This window comes from Bufo gargarizans, chromosome 3 (assembly GCF_014858855.1).
Source record: "Bufo gargarizans isolate SCDJY-AF-19 chromosome 3, ASM1485885v1, whole genome shotgun sequence".
NCBI lineage: Eukaryota > Metazoa > Chordata > Amphibia > Anura > Bufonidae > Bufo > Bufo gargarizans.
In genome coordinates, this window is record NC_058082.1 from 65,162,334 (window position 1) to 65,189,375 (window position 27,042).

The 27,042-nt window shown below is 43.9% G+C and overlaps 1 protein-coding gene across 1 annotated transcript; it reads right to left on the reverse strand.

Moving 5' to 3' along the window:
* Positions 1–1,201: 1,201 nt before the first annotated feature.
* On the reverse strand, positions 1,202–24,160 carry LOC122931375 (elastase-1-like). Its single transcript, XM_044285446.1, has 8 exons — positions 24,028–24,160; positions 23,382–23,500; positions 21,001–21,098; positions 19,489–19,589; positions 7,302–7,427; positions 6,935–7,071; positions 2,083–2,228; positions 1,202–1,381 (listed from the first exon to the last, which is right to left on the reverse strand). Exons 2-8 carry the CDS (start codon positions 23,419–23,421, stop codon positions 1,202–1,204), a joined length of 828 nt encoding a protein of 275 aa, XP_044141381.1. The 5' UTR covers positions 23,422–23,500; positions 24,028–24,160.
* Between the last annotated feature and the right edge of the window lie 2,882 nt (positions 24,161–27,042).

Here is a 27,042-nt window from a genome sequence, read left to right on the forward strand (position 1 = left end):
TATATTTTTGTATATATATTCTATAAGACTCACCTGCCCATGAGACACACCTAAGCTCATCACAGACCCCCAATGTTAGTAAGACCCGCCAAGCAGACATCAGATCAGACCCCAATGTTAATAAGGCCCCCAAACAGATCTCAGATCAGACCCCCAATGTTTTTAACACCCCCATATAGACCTCAGATCAGACCTAATGTTTCTAAGACCCCCAATCAGACCTCAGATCAGAATGCCAGTGTTTATGACCCAAATCAGATTTCAGATCAGACCCCCAATGTTTATAAGACCCTCCCAATCAGACCTTAGATCACACCCCCATGTTAATCAGACATTAGATCAGAGAAAGAAAAATACTTACCTCTCCTGTTGTGGATGCTGCTGCACTCCTGAGATCCAGCTCCTGCTCTTCCTGTTGTGCAATTTTTTGACTTGAGTTTGCGCAATGTGACAGAGGGCGCCGATGTCCTCACAGCACAGCGTACCGCTGACGAAGAGCAGTGAGTACAGAGCCCGCACAGGGAGCGCTGCGTTCACTCCTCCCCAGTTTTCTTGTACTAATGAGCTCTTACATAATGGAAGTGCTCATTAGTATTTGACGCACTTTGGTCTTATAGGGTGAAAAATACGATAATTGTAATTTTAGGGGGCGATTTTTATCTGCACTTTAGTTGTGACTAACCTCTTCCCCATATTGTACCTTGTTTCCACGCATAAAGAAAATATATTGTTTTGTATGTCCATATGTATGTTATGTCTATGTCTAACTGAAGTCGAGGGTGAACCCTGACACATATGATGTATGGAATGAAATAAAGAAATTCTTAGATCCCAGTTAGTTAGTGCTTGTTTTGGGCTTTTTCAAATAGGCCATTCGGCTATTGCTGATAATGGTTGTTGTTACGTCCAGAAGGTTCTGAGACGGTATCCAGATGATGGTGTAGCACTTGGCGCTGCATTCTCTGTTTTATACTTAGTGATAATTTTTTTCTAAATAAGTTAGCAAAATTAAAGTTGTGACCAGAACTAAATTGAGTAGTACTGCTGCCCAACTGAATGATTGGAAAGGTGTGATGTCCTTGGCTAAATGGATTTATTATTGAAGACTTTTACTGCACCTAGTTTTACCTACCACTTCTGTACAGCATAGCAATCCAGGGTAAGTCCTATCGACACAATAGTATATAGTTTGGTGTATAATCTAAAACAAACAGTCATATACATTACTTACACTGTTGATCCAGGAGATGTAATCGGAGACTTTGGTAAACACGGATGGTTTCCGGTAGTAGTTGCATCCCAGGGAAGACACAAAGCTGACAATACCATGGACTTGATACACACCATTGACAACGCAGCTGAGGGGTCCACCGGAATCACCCTAAAGTGCAATCATGAAGAAGCATACATTTCAGTAGATAGCAATAAGTTTTTATATGTACAGCATCAGGGAAGGGACGCACACAAATCTCATGGGACCCCATAGCAAAATGTTTTATGCCCTGCTCCTTAATTTCCCATTATACAAGCATCGCTAACAGGCACCGCAAAACACAAAGAGCAGTGCCCCAGATTCCTGACAAAGGTACTTTTTTTTTTTGAGCATAAAAAATTCTACTAAGAAAATTGTAAGAGCAAAGAAGTCGCCTTTCGCCTCACTCACTTTATCTGACTTCTATGTCGCTCAAATTTTCCTGCCTTCCACCGCACTGCTCATTTCTTAATATCAAGGGCACCCCAGCCATCACCAGGCAGGTGACCCCAAAAGTTCAGGTCTTGTCCCTATATTCACTGCATGCGTGGCCCGGGAGAGAGCTGGAGCAGGGATTAGCCACCGAAGCAATCTCATTGCCTCAGCCACCACTACCATTCTCTCCACCCAACGCCTCCTCCTGCGTTCCAGTGTGCAGCATATACATAGTATGTATATTTTTGTAGTATATTTTGTTTATGTAGCCCACTTAATATCCAGGTGATTTAAAATGAATATTGATGAATCTTCGAAACACTTGAATTAAATAACCATGAATATTGTATGCAGTTCTACATTCAAGGAGAGCATTGTAAGAAGATGCAACTTACAAAGCAAACAGACTTGACTCCATCTCCACCAGCACAGATCATACTGGGCTTGACAGTGGTACCCCACCAGGAGCCGAGAGAGCAAGTTGGGTAAGCAACTACAGGCAGATTGACTTGCTGGAGAATAGCAGGAAAAGGTCCAGTGGCTGTGCAAAAACAATAATATCTTAATATCATAGCAATTACATGCAGTTCTTGTATTTAGGTTACATTTAGGTGCATACTACACATAATACTGTACATACATATAAAAACTCCCATCTCATATATATATATAGTGGGGATTCGCTCTCAGACACAGTATAGAGGCAACAAGAAAGTCTTTGAAATAAATAGTTCAGTGTTTATTCACACATTAAGTAAATGACAAAACAAAAAGTCTGCTTCAAGGAAAACAGTCACCTTGTGACTCTGGTGTTCGTTTGCACCATGCGGCAAAGAAGAAGTCCTTGGACAAAGCCAAATCCACCTGCTTTCACACCAACAAGGTAGCAGGCCTTAATCCAAGCCCAAACTCCCAGGTCCCAACACAGAGAGCTCCACCGTCAGAGAGGAGTAATCCACTCACAGCTAACACTGCTGGCTGGGTTTATTATAGGCCAGTCAAGACCCGGCCTGGAACGTGGGGAGTAGTCACCCACCCATCACTTTGGCCGCTCCCAGTAAGAGCCATCCCGGATCAGCTATACAGCCATACTAAAATAGCAAAGTGTCAATCAGCATTAGCTGCCGCTGACACCTGAAAATACTGGCTCTTACTTCACTGAGGCCAGGGACCTCTGTGACACATACCTTCCGTCAATGACGGACCCTTGCGCCTTCCTACAATATATATACAGCATATATATATATATATATATATATATATATAAGAGAAAAAAGAGGACTGCACTCCAAATTGTGATGAAAATCCAAGCTGTTTTATTCACCCATAGTATGGCAAATCTTGTGACGTTTCAGCTTATGCGAGCTTGAGGAAGGCTTGCATAAGCTGAAACATCGCCATATTTGCCATACTATGGGTGAATAAAATAGCTTGGATTTTCATCACAATTTGGAGTGCAGTCCTCTTTTTTCTCTTTTATACTATTGGGGATTGCCGTCACCCCCTTTTGGACTTTGCACCCATTCTCAGGTTGGTGCTCCCATTGGACTTTCTCTTTATATATATATATATATATATGTATACACATTTAGGATAGGTCACCGATATAGGAAACCATCAATTAACAAAATGCAAAGTGAATGAACAAAAGAGAAATATCAATCTAATCAACATGTGGTGTGACCGTCCTTTGCCTTCTAAGCATTATCTTTTCTAGGTAGACTTGCACACAGTTTTTGCAGGAAGTTGGCAGGGTGTTTACATAGTTAATATGATTGAAAAAAGACATAAGTCCATCAAATTCAATCAAGGGATAGGTGGGGCGTGAATCCCAGAAGGAAGTGACACTCAGATTTCTACACAATTTCATAAACATTAATGTAATTTATTTATAAGAATTCATCTAAACCCTTTTTAAAACTGTCCACTGTTCCTGCTGTGACCACGTCTGGAGATAAAATATTCCACAGATTCAGTTCTTACAGTAAAGAAACTTTTTCTTCTCCAGTTGGAGGCAGTGCTCCACTTGTCTTTTCAGGAGATTTTACATGGAACAATTTTTTACCATATTTTTTGGATGGCCAATTTATATAGGTTATAATCATGTCCCCCCTTAGACGTCTCTTCTCAAGAGTAAATAAATTTAATTCTTTTAATCTTTGTTCATAACTAAGACCCTCCACACCCCTTATCAGTTTAGGGTACTTTCACAATTGCGGCAGAGGATTCCGGCAGGCAGTTCCGTCAAAACACATGCAAACTGATGGCATTTGTCATACAGATCAGGATCCTGATCCGTATGACAAATGCATTGAAATGCCGGATCCATCTCTTTGGTGTCATCCGGAAAAACGGATCCGGCATTTATTTTTTTTCACATTTTTTGTGGTCTGAGCATGCACAGACCGCAATGCCGGATCTGTTTTGCCGGAACACTCGGGGCCGTATCCGGCGTTAATGCATGTCAATGGGAAAAAATGCAGGATCCAGCTTTCCGGCAAGTGTTCCGGAATTTTGGACGGAGATAAAACCAAAGCAAAAAGACTGAACTGAAGACATCCTTATGCATCCTGAATAGATTGCTCTTAGGATAAAACTGATCAGTTCTTTTCCGGTAATGAGACCCTAGGACGGAACTCAATGCCGGAAAAGAATAACGCTATTGTAAAAGTACCCTTAGTAGCTCTTCTTTATACTTATCCAGCTATAGGGCATTCTTTCTATGAACTGGTGCCCAGAACTGAACTCCATATTCCAGATAAGGCAGCTCCAAAGATATGTAAAGTGGTAGTATTACATCCCTGCCCCGCGAGTCCATGCCTCGTTTAATGCATCCCAAGGTTGTTCCAAACATCTTGAAGAACTTACCACAGATTGTCTGTTGATACAGACTGTTCTTCTGAATAACATGTGTAACACCCCAGAGTGGTGTTACCACTACTGCACCCTGCTACTATCTCTAATGGGCTAATATGTCATTTTATGTATGTCTTTTCAGGTCTTCCACCATGTGCATTCATAATCTTGTTATGTAACTGTTTATTACATGTAATGTGCCTGGTTCACCAGCAGGTGGCAGAGTAAATGGCAGAGCTATACTTAGAGAGAATGGAACTTACCATTCCATTCTCCCCCCTTTGGGCAGAAGTGGGCCAGTCCTGCTTGCTACCAGAAAGAGATGGGGCAGTACTGGTTTGTTCTGGTTGAGACTCCATGTTGGAGCTGCCAGGATTCTAACCTACTTTTTGGCTGAACATAAGTCCGACTACAAGAGTGAAGTGCAGCATAAAGAGGAAAAAAAGACACCAAGTTAGCTTGTCAGTACAACAGAGTGAGAGAGAGATATAGCAGAGTTGAGTTTGCCTGCTAGTTTAATGCTAAAGCCTCCTGGAACCAAGACAAAGCCTGAAACTGTTTGGAGAAACGTTTATTGAAGTAAAGCTGCCATTGAACTTCATTTCAAAGTCGGGACTCAAGTTATTTTTTCATATCCCTCAATTATTCCCCCTATTTATTGTTTCGGAGCCAAAGCCTGGGGTCCAGCCGTATCCAGGTAGGGGCACCGTGATACACATAAAGAGACATTTCAGGCCGCAACATACCACTCGTCATTTATTACACCTGGGGCGTGTTATACGAGGGCCCTAGGGGGAGGCGCCCATTGCATATGATTGAATCATAGGATTTTTTGCATCCATACATATAGTCATTACCATTAGGGGCAATATCACAATGGCATAGCGTTTTTACTTTACAGTTGCTGTGTTGGAATACTCTCTAGTGCTGTATAACACTGGGCACGGAGAGACACCTTTGTACACTGGGTGGGGTTATTGCTGATGTATGTAGCCATGTGTCATCCAGTGAGTTTAACATTTGTCATAGGTAAACTGTTTGAAGGTTTTCTAAGAAAGGCTATCTTGGAGTATCTCATTGAAAATAAGCAAATAATGCCATATAATTATGGCTTCATGAGGGATCGGTCATGTCAAACTTATTTAATCTGTTTCTATGAGGAGGTAAGTTTTAGTCTGGACCCGGGTGAGTCAATGGCTATCGTATATCTTGACTTCTCCAAAACATTTGATATGGTACCACATAAAAGGTTAGTACATAGAATGAGAAACCTTGAAATAGGAGAAAATGTCTGTATGTGGTAAGTAACCGGTCAGTGATAGAAAACAGAGGGTGGTTATTAACGGTACACACTCAGATTGGGTCACTGTCACTAGTGGGGGGTCAGTATTGGGCCCTATTCTGTTCAATATATTTATGAATGATCTTGTAGAAGGCTTGCACAGTAAAATATACATTTTTGCAGAAGACACAAAACTGTGTAAAGAAATTAACACAGAAGAGGACAGTATACTGCTACAGAGGGATCTGGATATACTGGAGGCTTGGGCAGAGAAGTGGCAGATGAGGTTTAACACTGACAAATGTAAGGTTATGCACATGGCAAGGAATAATGCAAGTCACCAGTAAATACTAGGAGGAGGTGGCAATGGTGAATTCACTAAAAGAGTTCTGGATATATTTCTGGGGTGTAATAATATTATAGGTTATAGTTATTAGATTTATGGAGAGGTTATTGATTCAGGGAGTTATTCTGATTGGAGTTGGGAAGGAATTTCTTCCCCTAAAATGAATAAAAATTGCCTTCAACCTCACAGGGGTTTTATTTTTTGCCTTCGTCTGGATCAACTTGCAGGATAATAGGCTCAACTGGATAAACAGATGTCTTTTTTTTAGCCTTATAAACTATAATACTCGGAAAACCCTTTAAAGAGGCTGTCACACAAAAAATATTCTACAGTTTTCAAACCTGAATACGGATCTGAATACTTTTGCAATTACATCAAATTAAAAATTTTGTATAGCCACTGAGTGTTTCAGTAAAATGTAATTGTATAGCGCCACCTGCTATCTCTTGTTTTTCTTATTTCCTTGTCCTGCTCACTGAGAGGGCCGCACATGCTCAGTTTCATCCTTCAACTGCCTTCTGAGCTGTGATAGGAAGAGCTGAGACACGCCCCCTGAGCTGCAGCAGAGAAGACACTCCCATTGAGTGTTCAGCTTAATATAAATGTAGCAGAGCAATGAACGGATCCATGTGAGGTACAGGGATGGTTTAAGGTTTGTTTGCCATGTACTATATGATGTCTGATTTTCATTTTTTACATTAATCATTGGATAGCCCTTTAATATATCTGCCCCACTGTATTTTAAAGTACAATAAAAACTTACTGCTGACTCTCCCCCATCCGGTAACAATACAGTTGTAGTTGCTGGGCAGGGTGTATCCACTTGTTGGCAGGGTGGCCAATTTCACAGCACTGTTCAGGGTAGCACTGGAGGCCAGCCACAGAATAGCAATATCATATCTGTATGGAAGATGATAGCAATGTATTCATGGACATCATTCAAATATTTGAAAGTTTTAATGGTATTACAGTACTAGATGTAAAATAGATTTTCATGTGATGAGACAGCTGACAAAGCTTTATAAAATGTGCAGTTGGTGTCTCTGATTTGATTGTAGGTAATATAGTATTGTGAACTGTGTTATGTTTTTTGCTTATGAAATCTTTTTACATGTTAGTGAGTATCTCACCCGTTAGCAATATTGCTGGGGTTCCACAAAGAGTGTTTCCTGTAGGATGAGACGGCAATGAACTGTTCACTGCCTTCGTAAGAAGCAAGATTGTATTCTCCAAGGTCCACACGGTAGGTACCAGGTCTGTTAGGAATTAGACGATGTAAAGTTAGAGATTGTGGGTAGAGATGAGTGCATTTCCGGTTATGAAATTAGTTTGCCATTCGCTTACTGGTAAGAGGTGAATTGCGTTATGGAGTCGGTTACCATGGACTATAACGCAATTCTATGACGGAATGCATAACGGAAAGCCTTTACAGGTAGAGATAATAGAAGTCTATGGGCTGCATAACGAATCCATTCTGTTTCCGTTATGTTGGAGAGGACTTCCCTGCATAATGGAAACCGGACGGGTCTGTTATGCAGGCCATATACTTCTATTATGATGGAGTGAATAACAGAATGCCTCTAAAGGCATTCCGCAATGCATTCCGTCATAGAATCGCGTTATGGTCCGTAACGCAATTCACCTTTTACCAGTAAACAAACCGTAAACGAATTTCAAAATATGAAATTCACTCATCTCTAATTGTAGGTGTAAATTCAGTCATTTTCCAAGTAAAGGTTCCTCATAATTTGCAACATGCAAAAGGCTCAACTTGAATGGGTCCGTGATCCATAGTGATTCCCGTGGGGTTCAGCACCTCCATTCCGAACCGACCTTACGGATTGCGGACCTATTCAAGTAAATGGGTCCACATCCGTGATGCAGAGTGCATACGGCTGGTGCCCACATATTGCGGACCTGCTGTTTGCGGGCTGCAATACGGGCGCGCTAGGCAACGACCATGTGCATGAGCCCAAAGACTGGGGCCACACATTTGTTTTTTGCTGGCGTTTTTCTGCGCTTTTGCATTTTTGACAAACTTTTTGCACCTGCGTTTTTGGTGCTTTTTTTCTGCAGTAAAAACACCACCTCAAAATATTGCCTGAAGGTCTACAGGAAATATGAAACACAGATGTGTGTTTTTTTTTTTAATGCTTCTGAAGTTTTTGTTAATTAGTTGGCATTTTGTCTTTTGACACTCGCAATTTTTTTTCAAGCACTTTTGCATCTATTTTGCTATAGGGTAAAAAAAAGGCCACAGGAGGAAAAAAAAAAAGTTCACACAGCCATTTAGAAAAAAAATGCCTCTAAAAGAACACCACAAAAGCGCAGCAAAAACCGCAGATGCCAAGAAAATTGCATGCCCTTTTTCTGGCATTGTTTTAGGGGTAAGAGAACATCCGGAAACAAATTCATGTGTGTAAGCATCCAAAACCCCTGGTAACACACATGCAGTTTGTGATGGCGGATAACCAGCTGTCTGCCATATGTGACTGGGTGGCTGAAACTATTCATCTATAAAATGAGCAATCATTTTTCAGTTTGCACAAGCCCGTTCTGTTATCTTTACACCATTTTTAAAACTTTGTTCCTGATCTGCCATTAATCTGGATCCAGCATACTGCATGTTTGATGGGTTCGGCTGTGGCCAGTAGAGTTGAGCGAACACCTGGATGTTCGGGTTCGAGAAGTTCGGCCGAACATCCCGGAAATGTTCGGGTTCGGGATCCGAACCCGATCCGAACTTCGTCCCGAACCCGAACCCCATTGAAGTCAATGGGGACCCGAACTTTTCGGCACTAAAAAGGCTGTAAAACAGCCCAGGAAAGAGCTAGAGGGCTGCAAAAGGCAGCAACATGTAGGTAAATCCCCTGCAAACAAATGTGGATAGGGAAATGAATTAAATTAAAAATTAAATAAATAAAAATTAACCAAAATCAATTGGAGAGAGGTTCCATAGCAGAGAATCTGGCTTCCCGTCACCCACCACTGGAACAGTCCATTCTCAGATATTTAGGCCCCGGCACCCAGGCAGAGGAGAGAGGTCCCGTAACAGAGAATCTGTCTTCATGTCAGCAGAGAATTAGTCTGCATGTCATAGCAGAGAATGAGGCTTCACGTCAGCCACCACTGCAACAGTCCATTGGCATATATTTAGGCCCAGCACACACACAGGCAGAGGAGAGAGGTCCCGTAACAGAGAATCTGTCTTCATGTCAGCAGAGAATTAGTCTGCATGTCATAGCAGAGAATGAGGCTTCACGTCAGCCACCACTGCAACAGTCCATTGGCATATATTTAGGCCCAGCACACACACAGGCAGAGGAGAGAGGTCCCGTAACAGAGAATCTGGCTTCATGTCAGCAGAGAATCAGTCTGCATGTCATAGCAGAGAATGAGGCTTCACGTCAGCCACCACTGCAACAGTCCATTGGCATATATTTAGGCCCAGCACACACACAGGCAGAGGAGAGAGGTCCCGTAACAGAGGATCTGGCTTCATGTCAGCAGAGAATCAGTCTGCATGTCATAGCAGAGAATCAGGCTTCACGTCAGCCACCACTGCAACAGTCCATTGTCATAAATTTAGGCCCAGCACCCAGGCAGAGGAGAGAGGTCCCGTAACAGACAATCTGGCTTCATGTCAGCAGAGAATTAGTCTGCATGTCATAGCAGAGAATGAGGCTTCACGTCAGCCACCACTGCAACAGTCCATTGGCATATATTTAGGCCTAGCACACAGGCAGAGGAGAGAGGTCCCGTAACAGACAATCTGGCTTCATGTCAGCAGAGAATCAGTCTGCATGTCATAGCAGAGAATGAGGCTTCACGTCACCCACCACTGCAACAGTCCATTGGCATATATTTAGGCCTAGCACACAGGCAGAGCAGAGAGGTCCCGTAACAGACAATCTGGCTTCATGACAGCAGAGAATCAGTCTGCATGTCATAGCAGAGAATGAGGCTTCACGTCACCCACCACTGCAACAGTCCATTGGCATATATTTAGGCCTAGCACACAGGCAGAGCAGAGAGGTCCCGTAACAGACAATCTGGCTTCATGACAGCAGAGAATCAGTCTGCATGTCATAGCAGAGAATGAGGCTTCACGTCACCCACCACTGCAACAGTCCATTGGCATATATTTAGGCCTAGCACACAGGCAGAGCAGAGAGGTCCCGTAACAGACGATCTGGCTTCATGTCAGCAGAGAATCAGTCTGCATGTCATAGCAGAGAATGAGGCTTCACGTCAGCCACCACTGCAACAGTCCATTGGCATATATTTAGGCCCAGCACCCAGGCAGAGGAGGGAGGTCCCGTAACAGAGAATCTGTCTTCATGTCAGCAGAGAATTAGTCTGCATGTCATAGCAGAGAATGAGGCTTCACGTCAGCCACCACTGCAACAGTCCATTGGCATATATTTAGGCCCAGCACACACACAGGCAGAGGAGAGAGGTCCCGTAACAGAGAATCTGTCTTCATGTCAGCAGAGAATTAGTCTGCATGTCATAGCAGAGAATCAGGCTTCACGTCACCCACCACTGCAACAGTCCATTGGCATATATTTAGGCCCAGCACCCAGGCAGAGGAGGGAGGTCCCGTAACAGAGAATCTGTCTTCATGTCAGCAGAGAATTAGTCTGCATGTCATAGCAGAGAATGAGGCTTCACGTCAGCCACCACTGCAACAGTCCATTGGCATATATTTAGGCCCAGCACACACACAGGCAGAGGAGAGAGGTCCCGTAACAGAGAATCTGTCTTCATGTCAGCAGAGAATTAGTCTGCATGTCATAGCAGAGAATGAGGCTTCACGTCAGCCACCACTGCAACAGTCCATTGGCATATATTTAGGCCCAGCACACACACAGGCAGAGGAGAGAGGTCCCGTAACAGACAATCTGGCTTCATGTCAGCAGAGAATTAGTCTGCATGTCATAGCAGAGAATGAGGCTTCACGTCACCCACCACTGCAACAGTCCATTGGCATATATTTAGGCCCAGCACCCAGGCAGAGGAGGGAGGTCCCGTAACAGAGAATCTGTCTTCATGTCAGCAGAGAATTAGTCTGCATGTCATAGCAGAGAATGAGGCTTCACGTCACCCACCACTGCAACAGTCCATTGGCATATATTTAGGCCTAGCACACAGGCAGAGCAGAGAGGTCCCGTAACAGACAATCTGGCTTCATGACAGCAGAGAATCAGTCTGCATGTCATAGCAGAGAATGAGGCTTCACGTCACCCACCACTGCAACAGTCCATTGGCATATATTTAGGCCTAGCACACAGGCAGAGCAGAGAGGTCCCGTAACAGACGATCTGGCTTCATGTCAGCAGAGAATCAGTCTGCATGTCATAGCAGAGAATGAGGCTTCACGTCAGCCACCACTGCAACAGTCCATTGGCATATATTTAGGCCCAGCACCCAGGCAGAGGAGGGAGGTCCCGTAACAGAGAATCTGTCTTCATGTCAACAGAGAATTAGTCTGCATGTCATAGCAGAGAATGAGGCTTCACGTCAGCCACCACTGCAACAGTCCATTGGCATATATTTAGGCCCAGCACACACACAGGCAGAGGAGAGAGGTCCCGTAACAGAGAATCTGTCTTCATGTCAGCAGAGAATTAGTCTGCATGTCATAGCAGAGAATCAGGCTTCACGTCACCCACCACTGCAACAGTCCATTGTCATATATTTAGGCCCAGCACCCAGGCAGAGGAGGGAGGTCCCGTAACAGAGAATCTGTCTTCATGTCAGCAGAGAATTAGTCTGCATGTCATAGCAGAGAATGAGGCTTCACGTCAGCCACCACTGCAACAGTCCATTGGCATATATTTAGGCCCAGCACACACACAGGCAGAGGAGAGAGGTCCCGTAACAGAGAATCTGTCTTCATGTCAGCAGAGAATTAGTCTGCATGTCATAGCAGAGAATGAGGCTTCACGTCAGCCACCACTGCAACAGTCCATTGGCATATATTTAGGCCCAGCACCCAGGCAGAGGAGGGAGGTCCCGTAACAGAGAATCTGTCTTCATGTCAGCAGAGAATTAGTCTGCATGTCATAGCAGAGAATGAGGCTTCACGTCAGCCACCACTGCAACAGTCCATTGGCATATATTTAGGCCCAGCACACACACAGGCAGAGGAGAGAGGTCCCGTAACAGAGGATCTGGCTTCATGTCAGCAGAGAATCAGTCTGCATGTCATAGCAGAGAATCAGGCTTCACGTCAGCCACCACTGCAACAGTCCATTGGCATATATTTAGGCCTAGCACACAGGCAGAGGAGAGAGGTCCCGTAACAGACAATCTGGCTTCATGTCAGCAGAGAATCAGTCTGCATGTCATAGCAGAGAATGAGGCTTCACGTCAGCCACCACTGCAACAGTCCATTGTCATAAATTTAGGCCCAGCACCCAGGCAGAGGAGAGAGGTCCCGTAACAGACAATCTGGCTTCATGTCAGCAGAGAATTAGTCTGCATGTCATAGCAGAGAATCAGGCTTCATGTCAGCCACCACTGCAACAGTCCATTGGCATATATTTAGGCCTAGCACACAGGCAGAGGAGAGGTTCATTCAACTTTGGGTAGCATCGCAATATAATGGTAAAATGAAAATAAAAATAGGATTGAATGAGGAAGTGCCCTGGAGTCCAATAATATATGGTTATGAGGAGGTAGTTAATGTCTAATCTGGACAAGGGACGGACAGGTCCTGTGGGATCCATGCCTGGTTCATTTTTATGAACGTCAGCTTGTCCACATTGGCTGTAGACAGGCGGCTGCGTTTGTCTGTAATGACGCCCCCTGCCGTGCTGAATACACGTTCAGACAAAACGCTGGCTGCCGGGCAGGCCAGCACCTCCAAGGCATAAAAGGCTAGCTCTGGCCACGTGGACAATTTAGAGACCCAGAAGTTGAATGGGGCCGAACCATCAGTCAGTACGTGGAGGGGTGTGCACACGTACTGTTCCACCATGTTAGTGAAATGTTGCCTCCTGCTAACACGTTGCGTATCAGGTGGTGGTGCAGTTAGCTGTGGCGTGTTGACAAAAGTTTTCCACATCTCTGCCATGCTAACCCTGCCCTCAGAGGAGCTGGCCGTGACACAGCTGCCTTGGCGACCTCTTGCTCCTCCTCTGCCTTGGCCTTGGGCTTCCACTTGTTCCCCTGTGACATTTGGGAATGCTCTCAGTAGCGCGTCTACCAACGTGCGCTTGTACTCGCGCATCTTCCTATCACGCTCCAGTGCAGGAAGTAAGGTGGGCACATTGTCTTTGTAGCGTGGATCCAGCAGGGTGGCAACCCAGTAGTCCGCACAGGTTAAAATGTGGGCAACTCTGCTGTCGTTGCGCAGGCACTGCAGCATGTAGTCGCTCATGTGTGCCAGGCTGCCCAGGGATAAGGACAAGCTGTCCTCTGTGGGAGGCGTATCGTCATCGTCCTGCCTTTCCCCCCAGCCACGCACCAGTGATGGACCCGAGCTGCGTTGGGTGCCACCCCGCTGTGACCATGCTTCATCCTCATCCTCCTCCACCTCCTCCTCATCCTCGTCCTCCTCGTCCTCCAGTAGTGGGCCCTGGCTGGCCACATTTGTACCTGGCCTCTGCTGTTGCCAAAAACCTCCCTCTGAGTCACTTCGAAGAGACTGGCCTGAAAGTGCTAAAAATGACCCCTCTTCCTCCTCCTCCTCCTCCTCCTCCTGGGCCACCTCCTCTTCCATCATCGCCCTAAGTGTTTTCTCAAGGAGACATAGAAGTGGTATTGTAACGCTGATAACGGTGTCATCGCCACTGGCCATGTTGGTGGAGTACTCGAAACAGCGCAACAGGGCACACAGGTCTCGCATGGAGGCCCAGTCATTGGTGGTGAAGTGGTGCTGTTCTGTAGTGCGACTGACCCGTGCGTGCTGCAGCTGAAACTCCACTATGGCCTGCTGCTGCTCGCACAGTCTGTCCAGCATGTGCAAGGTGGAGTTCCACCTGGTGGGCACGTCGCATATGAGGCGGTGAGCGGGAAGGCCGAAGTTACGCTGTAGCGCAGACAGGCGAGCAGCAGCAGGATGTGAACGCCGGAAGCGCGAACAGACGGCCCGCACTTTATGCAGCAGCTCTGACATGTCGGGGTAGTTGTGAATGAACTTCTGCACCACCAAATTCAGCACATGCGCCAAGCAAGGGATGTGCGTCAAATTGGCTAGTCCCAGAGCTGCAACGAGATTTCGCCCATTATCACACACCACCAGGCCGGGCTTGAGGCTCACCGGCAGCAACCACTCGTCGGTCTGTTGTTCTATACCCCGCCACAACTCCTGTGCGGTGTGGGGCCTGTCCCCCAAACATATGAGTTTCAGAATGGCCTGCTGACGTTTACCCCGGGCTGTGCTGAAGTTGGTGGTGAAGGTGTGTGGCTGACTGGATGAGCAGGTGGAAGAAGAGGAGGAGGAAGCCGAGAAGGAGGAGGTGGCAACAGGAGGCAAAGAATGTTGCCCTGCGATCCTTGGCGGCGGAAGGACGTGCGCCAAACAGCTCTCCGCCTGGGGCCCAGCTGCCACTACATTTACCCAGTGTGCAGTTAGGGAGATATAGCGTCCCTGGCCGTGCTTACTGGTCCACGTATCTGTGGTTAGGTGGACCTTGCCACAGATGGCGTTGCGCAGTGCACACTTGATTTTATCGGATACTTGGTTGTGCAGGGAAGGCACGGCTCTCTTGGAGAAGTAGTGCCGGCTGGGAACAACATACTGTGGGACAGCAAGCGACATGAGCTGTTTGAAGCTGTCTGTGTCCACCAGCCTAAATGACAGCATTTCATAGGCCAGTAGTTTAGAAATGCTGGCATTCAGGGCCAGGGATCGAGGGTGGCTAGGTGGGAATTTACGCTTTCTATCAAATGTTTGTGAGATGGAGAGCTGAACGCTGGCGTGTGACATGGTTGAGACGCTTGGTGACGGAGGTGGTGGTGGTGGTGTTGGTGGTACATCCCCTGTTTGCTGGGCGGCAGGTGCCAACGTTCCTCCAGAGGCGGAGGAAGAGGCCGAGGCGGCAGCAGCAGAATAGGCCGAGGCGGCAGCAGCAGAAGAGGTAGCAGGGGGAGCCTGAGTGACTTCCTTGGTTTTAAGGTGTTTACTCCACTGCAGTTCATGCTTTGCATGCAGGTGCCTGGTCATGCAGGTTGTGCTCAGGTTCAGAACGTTAATGCCTCGCTTCAGGCTCTGATGGCACAGCGTGCAAACCACTCGGGTCTTGTCGTCAGCACATTGTTTGAAGAAGTGCCATGCCAGGGAACTCCTTGAAGCTGCCTTTGGGGTGCTCGGTCCCAGATGGCGGCGGTCAGTAGCAGGCGGAGTCTCTTGGCGGCGGGTGTTCTGCTTTTGCCCACTGCTCCCTCTTTTGCTACGCTGTTGGCTCGGTCTCACCACTGCCTCTTCCTCCGAACTGTGAAAGTCAGTGGCACGACCTTCATTCCATGTGGGGTCTAGGACCTCATCGTCCCCTGCATCGTCTTCCACCCAGTCTTGATCCCTGACCTCCTGTTCAGTCTGCACACTGCAGAAAGACGCAGCAGTTGGCACCTGTGTTTCGTCATCATCAGAGACATGCTGAGGTGGTATTCCCATGTCCTCATCATCAGGAAACATAAGTGGTTGTGCGTCAGTGCATTCTATGTCTTTCACCGCTGGGGAAGGGCTAGGTGGATGCCCTTGGGAAACCCTGCCAGCGGAGTCTTCAAACAGCATAAGAGACTGCTGCATAACTTGAGGCTGAGACAGTTTCCCTGGTATGCATGGGGGTGATGTGACAGACTGATGGGGTTGGTTTTCAGGCGCCATCTGTGCGCTTTCTGCAGAAGACTGGGTGGGAGATAATGTGAACGTGCTGGATCCACTGTCGGCCACCCAATTGACTAATGCCTGTACCTGCTCAGGCCTTACCATCCTTAGAACGGCATTGGGCCCCACCATATATCGCTGTAAATTCTGGCGGCTACTGGGACCTGAGGTAGTTGGTACACTAGGACGTGTGGATGTGGCAGAACGGCCACGTCCTCTCCCAGCACCAGAGGGTCCACTAACACCACCACGACCATGTCCACGTCCGCGTCCCTTACTAGATGTTTTTCTCATTGTTATGGTTCACCACAACAACAAATATATTATTTGGCCCAATGTATTGTATTCAAATTCAGCGGGATATAAATTTGAGGCCTAGTATTTAGGCGCTGGGTGACCGGTATGGATTTAGTGACAGAATTAGACTTGGAAATGCACAGAAGCGTGTGTGTGAAGTTATTCTGAATGACCCTATGTGCACCTTCAATATGATCTACCCTTTTAGGGATAGATTTCAAATAGCTCTGATATAGCAGAAACGACTAAATTATGAAATTGCTAAATTGGGAATTGTATTTCAACCCAGAACAAAAAATGTGCTTTGACGGACACTAAATAACTTTCCCAGCCACAACAGGACAGCGGTAACGAGAGATTTAGCGGGATATAAATTTGAGGCCTAGTATTTAGGCGCTGGGTGACAGGTATGGGTTTAGTGCCAGAATTAGACTTGGAAATACACAGTAGCGGGTGTGTGTGAAGTTATTCTGAATGACCCAATGTGCACCTTGAATATTATATACCCTTTTAGGGATAGATTTCAAATAGCTCTGATATAGCAGAAACCACTAAATTATGAAATTGCTAAATTGGGAATTGTATTTCAACCCAGAACAAGAAATGTGCTTGAACGGACACTAAATAACTCGCCCAGCTACAGCACTAAGGACAGATTTAGCGGGATATAAATTTGAGACCTAGTATTTAGGCGCTGGGTGACAGGTATGGGTTTAGTGCCAGAATTAGACTTGGAAATACACAGTAGCGGGTGTGTGTGAAGTTATTCTGAATGACCCAATGTGCACCTTGAATATTATATACCCTTTTAGGGATAGATTTCAAATAGCTCTGATATAGCAGAAACCACTAAATTATGAAATTGCTAAATTGGGAATTGTATTTCAACCCAGAACAAGAAATGTGCTTGAACGGACACTAAATAACTCGCCCAGCTACAGCACTAAGGACAGATTTAGCGGGATATAAATTTGAGACCTAGTATTTAGGCGCTGGGTGACAGGTATGGGTTTAGTGCCAGAATTAGACTTGGAAATACACAGTAGCGGGTGTGTGTGAAGTTATTCTGAATGACCCAATGTGCACCTTGAATATTATATACCCTTTTAGGGATAGATTTCAAATAGCTCTGATATAGCAGAAACCACTAAATTATGAAATTGCTAAATTGGGAATTGTATTTCAACCCAGAACAAGAAATGTGCTTGAACGGACACTAAATAACTCGCCCAGCTACAGCACTAAGGACAGATTTAGCGGGATATAAATTTGAGGCCTAGTATTTAGGCGCTGGGTGACAGGTATGGGTTTAGTGCCAGAATTAGACTTGGAAATACACAGTAGCGGGTGTGTGTGAAGTTATTCTGAATGACCCAATGTGCACCTTGAATATTATATACCCTTTTAGGGATAGATTTCAAATAGCTCTGATATAGCAGAAACCACTAAATTATGAAATTGCTATATTGGGAATTGTATTTCAACCCAGAACAAGAAATGTGCTTGAACGGACACTAAATAACTCGCCCAGCTACAGCACTAAGGACAGATTTAGCGGGATATAAATTTGAGGCCTAGTATTTAGGCGCTGGGTGACAGGTATGGGTTTAGTGCCAGAATTAGACTTGGAAATACACAGTAGCGGGTGTGTGTGAAGTTATTCTGAATGACCCAATGTGCACCTTGAATATTATATACCCTTTTAGGGATAGATTTCAAATAGCTCTGATATAGCAGAAACCACTAAATTATGAAATTGCTAAATTGGGAATTGTATTTCAACCCAGAACAAGAAATGTGCTTGAACGGACACTAAATAACTCGCCCAGCTACAGCACTAAGGACAGATTTAGCGGGATATAAATTTGAGGCCTAGTATTTAGGCGCTGGGTGACAGGTATGGGTTTAGTGCCAGAATTAGACTTGGAAATACACAGTAGCGGGTGTGTGTGAAGTTATTCTGAATGACCCAATGTGCACCTTGAATATTATATACCCTTTTAGGGATAGATTTCAAATAGCTCTGATATAGCAGAAACCACTAAATTATGAAATTGCTAAATTGGGAATTGTATTTCAACCCAGAACAAGAAATGTGCTTGAACGGACACTAAATAACTCGCCCAGCTACAGCACTAGGGACAGATTTAGCTGGATATAAATTTGAGGCCTAGTATTTAGGCGCTGGGTGACCGGTATGGATTTAGTGACAGAATTAGACTGGGATATGGCCAAAAAATAAACAGACTATTGCTGGTTAAATGCACTTGGTGTGACAGCTTCACCCTGATGTAGGCTTTAGCCAAAAAACAACCACACCATTGAGGGTTAAATGCACTTGGTGACAGGCGCAGCTTGCCCCTGATTTTGTATATGGCCAAAAAATGAACAGACTATTGCTGGTTAAATGCACTTGGTGTGACAGCTTCACCCTGATGTAGGCTTTAGCCAAAAAACAACCACACCATTGAGGGTTAAATGCACTTGGTCGCAGCTTGTGCTGGCGCACCACAAGACACAAAATGGCCGCCGATCACCCCAGAAAAATGTGACTGACAAACGGTCTGTGCAGCCTAAAAACAGTGAGCAATTGAGGATCAGCAGCTCAATGATCCACAGCTGCAGATCGATCAGTTAATCAAGTCCTTTGGAGGAGTTAATCTGCCTAATCTCGCCCTACTGTCGCAGCCGCAACCTCTCCCTACGCTAATCAGAGCAGAGTGACGGGCGGCGCTATGTGACTCCAGCTTAAATAGAGGCTGGGTCACATGGTGCTCTGGCCAATCACAGCCATGCCAATAGTAGGCATGGCTGTGATGGCCTCTTGGGGCAAGTAGTATGACGCTTGTTGATTGGCTGCTTTGCAGCCTTTCAAAAAGCGCCAAGAAAGCGTCACAAAAGCGCGAAGAAAGCGACGAACACCGAACCCGGACTTTTACGAAAATGTCCGGGTTCGGGTCCGTGTCACGGACACCCCAAAATTCGGTACGAACCCGAACTATACAGTTCGAGTTCGCTCATCCCTAGTGGCCAGCCCTAATCTAAAATGTATGGCCAGCCTTAGATTACCATAACGCTCTGTAATGTACGTATTTATAGTAAGTAACTTTCATGAGATTGCCTAAATTATTTCAATACAAGACATTAATATAATAGGAGGAGAATATAAAAGTTATCATTACGTGTCCATGCAATGAGCAGCAGTCAGCACACGGTTAGCACGAATGAGGGTTCCTCCACAGTTGTGGTACCAGTAACCACCAGACAGATATTGAATAGAAACCTGAAGGGAGTCAATAATAAAAAATATTATAAAATACATAATTGTTAATGACACTTTTCTTAAAGAAGTATTACACTCTGTGATATGTCCTATCTCCTTAATGTGGTCCCTGAATTGAATGGAGAGCATCCAACCTTCGTACATGCTATGGAGCTTCCAAAAACAGCCACGCTTATACCACATTTTTGCCTTGTAACTATGTAAGAATTACTCAAAGCACAAGTAAATTTACTAAATAATGAATAAAGAAGAAGCCCCGACCTTAACCCTATCAAAATGTTATTACATAACCTGAAGAGGGCTTCCCAGAAGAAGACATCCCATAAATATTGATCAACTGAAAAACATTTGCATGAAAAATGGTACAAAATGTAACTTTATCATGGTCGAAATCCTATTTGCAACAATAAGAAATGCTTGGTGGAGATTATGACTGTTAAAGACCGATCTACAGGTTATTATAATGCTGCTAAATTGGAATTACGTGTTATTAAAGGAAATACATTATGTCATCACATACCTCCATAGTAATTGAAGTGAAGTGTAAAATGTGCTCTGGTCTCTGAATTACAGTACAACACTTTCCCCCCTCCAGGTACTAAGGGAAGCAACTCTTACACAGGACATCCCTGACGCTTGCCAGGGCTGAATAGTATAGATGACTTCAGCCCTGGCAAGCATTGGGGCTATACTGTGCATGCACTGATTTACAAAGCGATGGTGCACGCTTGATAACACAGGCCCAGGTGAGATTACAGAGCCAGCTGGAAGGTAAGGCTAGCAGTGATAAGGAGCAGAGCTGTTCGTGCAATACAGGCACCATTCGGGATGGAGGAAAAAGCTTTGGAGTCAGGAAGCTAGAGCACATCTGACACTTAACTTGGATTACTATAGAGGTGTTGACAGATTTCCTTTAAATTCAAGGGTTCACTTACTTTCTAAATGTGCACTGTGAATGTTTACTGAAAGTGCTTAGTAAAAGGCATGGTGGGGACACCTGTTTGTGTGTTATAAGTTTGGTTACATTGTGTTTGTATATAATTTATTTTAGATAACCAGATTCTATCAGAATATATTAGTAATCAATGCAGAAATCCAGCTAATTCCAAAGGATTCACTTACTTTGTCTTGCAACTACACAATCACTATCAGACTTTATGATAGGATTCCCACCTCATTTCTTAGAAAGGAAGCTGCTGATTCTAAGCCTTTGACCCTCCCAATACTTAACTCTTTAGCTCAGCCTTTACTGATAGGCTCCTCTCTATATGCATAAGCTCACCAGAAAATCTGTGTGAGAACTGATATTCATTACTACAAATGAGAATGGTAATAAATTAGAAGCAACTAAAATTCCATTAGATTATCAGGGAACCGACATAAATGTGCATATATAAATGTGAATACTGACCTGCCAGGGCCAGGCATTCTTAGCTGCATTATATCCTCCTACCACACGCCCACTTGGCAGCTGTTCAAAATAGCTGATGCCTTCATTATTACATTGTCCTATGGGCAGAATGATACAGAAATTGAAAAAGTGCAGACATTGGAAAATGATTTGCAGTAAGTACTTAGTCACTAATAACTGTGAATTGCATGTGTTTTTAATTTATTTGTAGAGAAAAATGATGTAACTAATACATCCAAGTACATGTATTATTGATTATGGTTTTCCTTAATTTGTAATGTACATTCAATTAAGATTAGTTATGATTATCAATATTTAGATCAGTTTCAATAAAATTTTGAGAATAAAACAAACTAGCTTAGATACTCGAAAAAGACCCTTATAAAATCAAACACCCTTTATTATCAACAAGATATATCCAAACAATTATCCAAACAACCATTTCAGGATCCTTCTACCAATATCGACTGGTTATCAATAACTAACCAGTCAAGGGGAAAGACTGAATATACTGGGATATCACTTGATGAACTGGAGTTTTCACTCTTGATAACCCCTTCAGTGAAGATATTGTTATTCCCAGTCATCAAAGATCGAATCCACTCTTGTTTAATGGCCACAGGTATGTAGAGCAGTACTAATCTGGTGTAATGTATTTTCTCTACTGTTAACCTAAAAACAAAATAACTAGGTTCCTCTTCTCATATTACGGTTCATCAGCGGAACTTCACTTCAAATTAAAGGAGTTGAGTGTATGGATCTAGAGTACCTTATTCTTTGGATTTATGACCAAATATGGTACATCAAATTAAGGCCAGTCTAAGAACCTGTGGCCATTAACACAACTGGACTCTATGATGAATGGGCTATTTTGTCCTGCGTTTTTAACAGAATTTGTGATGAAAGGTCTGAACAGAGTCTCCAACTCGGATAAGAACCTAACCTTAGATACCTTTTCACATGGGGTGATACTGGACATCATTAAGATAAGCAATAAATCTGAAGTTTTTCCTACTAAAATACAAAATCTCAAAAACTCTTGTATCACCCCATGTATAAATGTTTTTGTGTAACTCTTAAAGCTTACCTGAGTAAAAAAAAAAAAAAAAAAGTTTGCATAATGGTTGTGCTTCTTTGTACAATCATAACTGTGAAGGCACTGGTGTTACTTCCCTAAAGTCTCTTTTAGCCATATTATTCCATGTTTCAGCTGCATAGCTAGATATATTTAAATCTGAAGCATTTGGTGCCTCCTTCTGTTGAATCTGCCAGTACTGTTTGCAGTGGGCTCACTTACATTACTTCCTACTATGTTTGCATTTTCTTCTAGGGAGCACAGAAAGCTGCTAAGGATGGAGAGATCAGACTTAAAGACACACAGGAGCTTATCTGCACTTCAGAAGTAGTGTATAGTCAAGCTCAAGAGCACAATCAGGTCTGACATGCCTCCATTTCCCGAGAACCCTCTTTTGAGCCTCTGTTACCAGGGATGGATCTTGCCTGACAACAGGCAGTGGACTGAAAATTTTAGGCAAAATGTTCGCTAAAATGCTTTCACATTGAATGGATAATCTTACCAATGTAGAACCAATTACAAGAACACATGGGGTAGATTTATAATACCTCAGCGGCCGACCCTGGCTAAAATAACTAGGCACAGAAATTGATAAATTTGGTGGGGGCCACTGCCCTCACCACATCCCTTTTTCAGGAAAGTGATAAGGCCATTAAAGAAACGGCATTTGCGCTATGTTTTTTGCACAAGTACCATTGAAAAAGTTGCAAACTTGAAGCTTGCGACTTTTTCAGACCACAAAAGTGCATATCTTTATGAAAAATCTGCCCCATGGACCTTGTACCTCTGTGTGCTCGTAATTAAGATGTCTTAAGAATCTTCGCTGTCCTCTATAATTACCTTTTGTCTTAAAAATATGTAGCCAATTGTCAACAGGACTTTTTTTTCCGTCATACATAAGGTAACAAAACGGAACCATTATTTGTGCCCATAGAAATGCATTAGGACAGACCGAAACTGAATTCCTTTAAAGGGTTCCGTTTTGCATTCCATCCTTAAATTCTGTTATATTCCGTTATAACCCTGTTATAACGGAACAGTATGACGGAATTGGGAACGCATATGGGAACCCACTTTTATTGTGAGCCAAACCCAGAACATGAGGAAATGTTTACATTATAAATGATCTCTGAGTAGGTTTCACTGCTGGTTTTAGCTCACAGTCACTGATGGAAATAACTGACCAAATAACTGAAGTGTGAACTTAGCATATTTTATCATCTGTATTACTTTTTTATTGCTAAATAAAATCTTTTTTTTTTTTTCTGATTCCAAATATCATAGTGTAAAATATAAGATAACTTACCCAAAATGACAAGAGCAGCCAGTACGAGAAGCCTGAGCATTGTGAGATGATTCTCTTAGAAATCTTCTGTGCTAGCCTATCAACAGTGTCTCCTTATATACCATTTTAGATATGCTAACCTACACAAAAAATATTTTCAGGTAATGCGAGTAAAACTGGTTCCCCCAAGGGCAAAAAAACATAGTAATTTGCTGGAGATAATTAAGAGATGAGAAGATGACGGTGTTTACCCGAAGTCTGGTATTTGCTTTCTATTTCCCCTTTAAATATTTCTCAGCCTTTCCTGTTCGCACATGGCCTTACCAACACATTAGAAAGTCCATAACTAAAATGGTACCGTTTCTAAAATATTTAATAAGCATAATAGACTAGTGTATCCCTTACGCCCTAACCAGCAGCACAAATGGGGTATTTCTGCCCCTGTGAACTGATAGGACAGATGGAATTTTCAATTACTTAATTAAACAATTAATTAAACTATCTATAAGAAGTGCACCCACCCTAACCACAGTGTGTTTCTGACAGATGGTAGCTGCTTCCTTAGTGGAGTAGCTTTTCATTTATTTTTATTTTATTTTTCCTCCTTTGTCTACACTGGGCTTACCTAGTGTAGAAGAGGAGTTGGTTTTCTTCAAGCAACACTCACCATTTCTCCAGCTCCTGGTCGGATCAGCATGTGGCGAGTCCAGTCTCCTGCCTGCTGTGAGCTTATCTGTCTGCTGCGCTCCGGGACCTTGGGTACCGTAGAACTCGTCCACTCTTTTATTCGGAAAGCTGTAGGAGTATATATTTCGCTATGGCAGTGACGTACTTCTGGTCTAGTTTGAGCAGCCTGGCGGAAGAGAGATACTGTGGATATAAAAAGTCTACACACCCCTGTTAAAATGTCAGGTTTCTGTGATGTAAAAAGAATGAGACGAAGATAAATCAATTCAGAACTTTTTCCACATTTAATGTGACCTATAAACAAACTGAAATCTTTTAGGTAAAGGGAAGAAAAAATATAAAAATAAAATAATAGGGTTGCATAAGTGTGCACACCCTTAAACTAATACTTTGTTGAAGCACCTTTTGATTTTATTACAGCACTCAGTCTTTTGGGTATAAGTCTATCAGCATGGCACATTGTGACTTGGCAAGATTTGCCCACTCTTCTAAGCAAAAACACTCCAAATCTGTCAGATTGCGAGGGCATCTCCTGTCCACAGCCCTCTTCAGATCACCCCACAGATTTTCAATCAGATTCAGATCTGGGCTCTAGCTGGGCCATTCAAAAACGTTCATTTTCTTCTGGTGAAGCCATTCCTTTGTTGATGTGGATGTATGCTTTGGGTCGTTGTCATGCTGAAAGATGACGTTCCTCTTCATGTTCAGCTTTCTAGCAGAAGCCTGGAGGTTTTGTGCCAATATTGACTAATATTTGGAACTGTTCATAATTCCCTCTAGCTTAACTAAGACCCAAGTTCCAGCTGAAGAAAAACAGCCCCAAAGCATGATGCTGCCACCACCATGCTTCACTCTGGGTATGGTGTTCTTTTGGTGATGTGCAGTGTTGTTTTTGCGCCAAACATATCTTTTGGAATTATGGCCAAAAAGTTCAACCTTGGTCTCATCAGACCATAACACCTTTTCCCACATGCTTTTGGGAGGCTTCATATGTATTTTTGCAAAATGTAGCCTGGCTTGGATGTTTTTCTTCGTAAGAAAAGGCTTTCGTCTTGTCACTCTACCCCATAGCCCAGACATATGAAGAATACCTTCAGAGCCCCATGCCCCTATAACAGTGTTCTCCACAGCAGCTCATCCCCTTAATACTGACCCTCTACAGCATCCTGCCCCTTAACATTGACCTCCAAAGCAGCTCACCCCTTAAGCGTAACATTCACAGATGCCCGCCCCATAACAATGACATCCACAGCAGCTTGACCCCTTAACAGTGACCTCCAAAGTACGTCACCCCCTTAAAAGTGACATCCACAATGGCCCACCCCCTTAACAGTGATCGCCAAAGAACTCTGCCTCTTAACTGTGATGTCCACAGTGCTCTGCCCCCTCTTCACTGACCTACACAATGGCCCATTTATTAAAAGTGAGCTCCACAGTAGCTCACCCTCTTAACAGCGACCTTCACAGTGGCCCACCCCCTTAACAGTGATCTTCACAGAGCCCACTCCCTTATCAATGACCTGCACAGAGGCCCACCCCCTTCACAGAGCTCGCCCCCTTAACAGTGACTTCTACAGCACCTTGTCCCCTTAACAATGACCTCCTCAGTACCCCTCCACGTTAACTGTGACTTCCACAGTGCCTGACCTCTACAGCACCACACCATCTTAACACACTCTTGCTCCACAGCAAATCTACCCATTAACATTGACATCCACAGGGCTCCACCCTCTTTAACATTGTCCTCCATAGCCGCCAACAGCCTCCCCCTTAAGTGACCACCCCCCACAGCGGCACACCCCCTTAACAGTGACCTCCAAAGCATTCCACCCTTTTAAAAGTGATCTCCACAGCAGCCGGCCCCCTTAACATTGTTCTGCATAAGGCCCCTCCCCTTTAAGAGTGTCCTCCTACTGAGCCACACCCCTTTAATTTAAGACTTACATAGTACCCTGTTCCCTTAATATAAGACTTCCACAGCACTCTGCCTCCTAATAGTGACCTAAAAACAGTGAAGAAAAACTGAGTTGCTATGGAAACCTGGTGTAAAACTGTGTGCATGTCAAGACTGAAGGACCTATTATATTGGATAATAAGGGTCATGTGACTGTATGAATGGCAGTGACTATGTGAGTAAATCTACAAGCATTTTATAGGCTAATAAATTTTTTAAAAACGGTGCGTCCTAGAGAGCTTAAACTCTAAACCTAGTCTAAACCGTTCCCAGACATCTGATGTACCTATGTGCCAAATTTGGTGCAGATTGTTCCAGTTGTTTGGCCGTGCATAAAGAACAGACAGACAGAAATTCTTTTTTATATACCGTATAAGAGATAAGTACTTCCATTCACCCTTGCTTCTCGGGTGAATGTACAGTCTGATACAACCAGTTTTGTGGTGTATTTATTTTAAATATATAAAAGTGTGTCCATTAATCATTGCTTTTGGGGTGAATTTGCAGTCTGATACAAACAATTTTGGGGTGTATTTATTTTAAATAAATGTAAAATAAGAAGAGAGAAGAAGGATGAGAAGAAGGGCAAAATAAACAGTGACGTCAACACAAACTTACTGCTGACACCCTCTCCACTCTGTCAGGGGGACACTAATTGTCTTGCCGTGTAACAGAACAGGTTCTGTAGAAATCAGCTGACGACTGTGTAAAAGGAGTGCGCTCTTTCCCTTTACAGTAGAATCTTGGGCCACTGCACAGTTCTTGATACCTGACTCTAACATTGACCTGTAAGGCTTAGTTGACACAAGTTATTTGGTCAGTTTTGGTCCCATAACTGACCAAATAATTGAAGTGTGGAGTGACGCCTGTCATCTGGGTGTTATACTGACTCACAGTACTGTTTCACTAGCACAGCAGACTCCCTATGTGTGTTTCTGCAATGCACAGTGTTCTACAATACATTACAGGCTCTTAGCAGCCAGGAAATAGCTGTTTTTTAACGTGATAAATTCAGGTATAATTAAATCTTTTTGGGAAATT

What these genes read in the sequence shown, in the direction of transcription:
- LOC122931375 (XM_044285446.1), bottom strand. Translation starts at nt 23,421, where the DNA reads ATGCTCAGGCTTCTCGTACTGGCTGCTCTTGTCATTTTGG. An exon ending in GCTGCTCATTGCATGGACAC is followed by an intron (nt 7,428 to 19,488) that starts GTAATGATAACT and finishes AATTCCTAACAG; the next exon opens with ACCTGGTACCTACCGTGTGG. An exon ending in CGGATGGGGGAGAGTCAGCA is followed by an intron (nt 2,229 to 6,934) that starts GTAAGTTTTTAT and finishes GTTTTTGCACAG; the next exon opens with CCACTGGACCTTTTCCTGCT.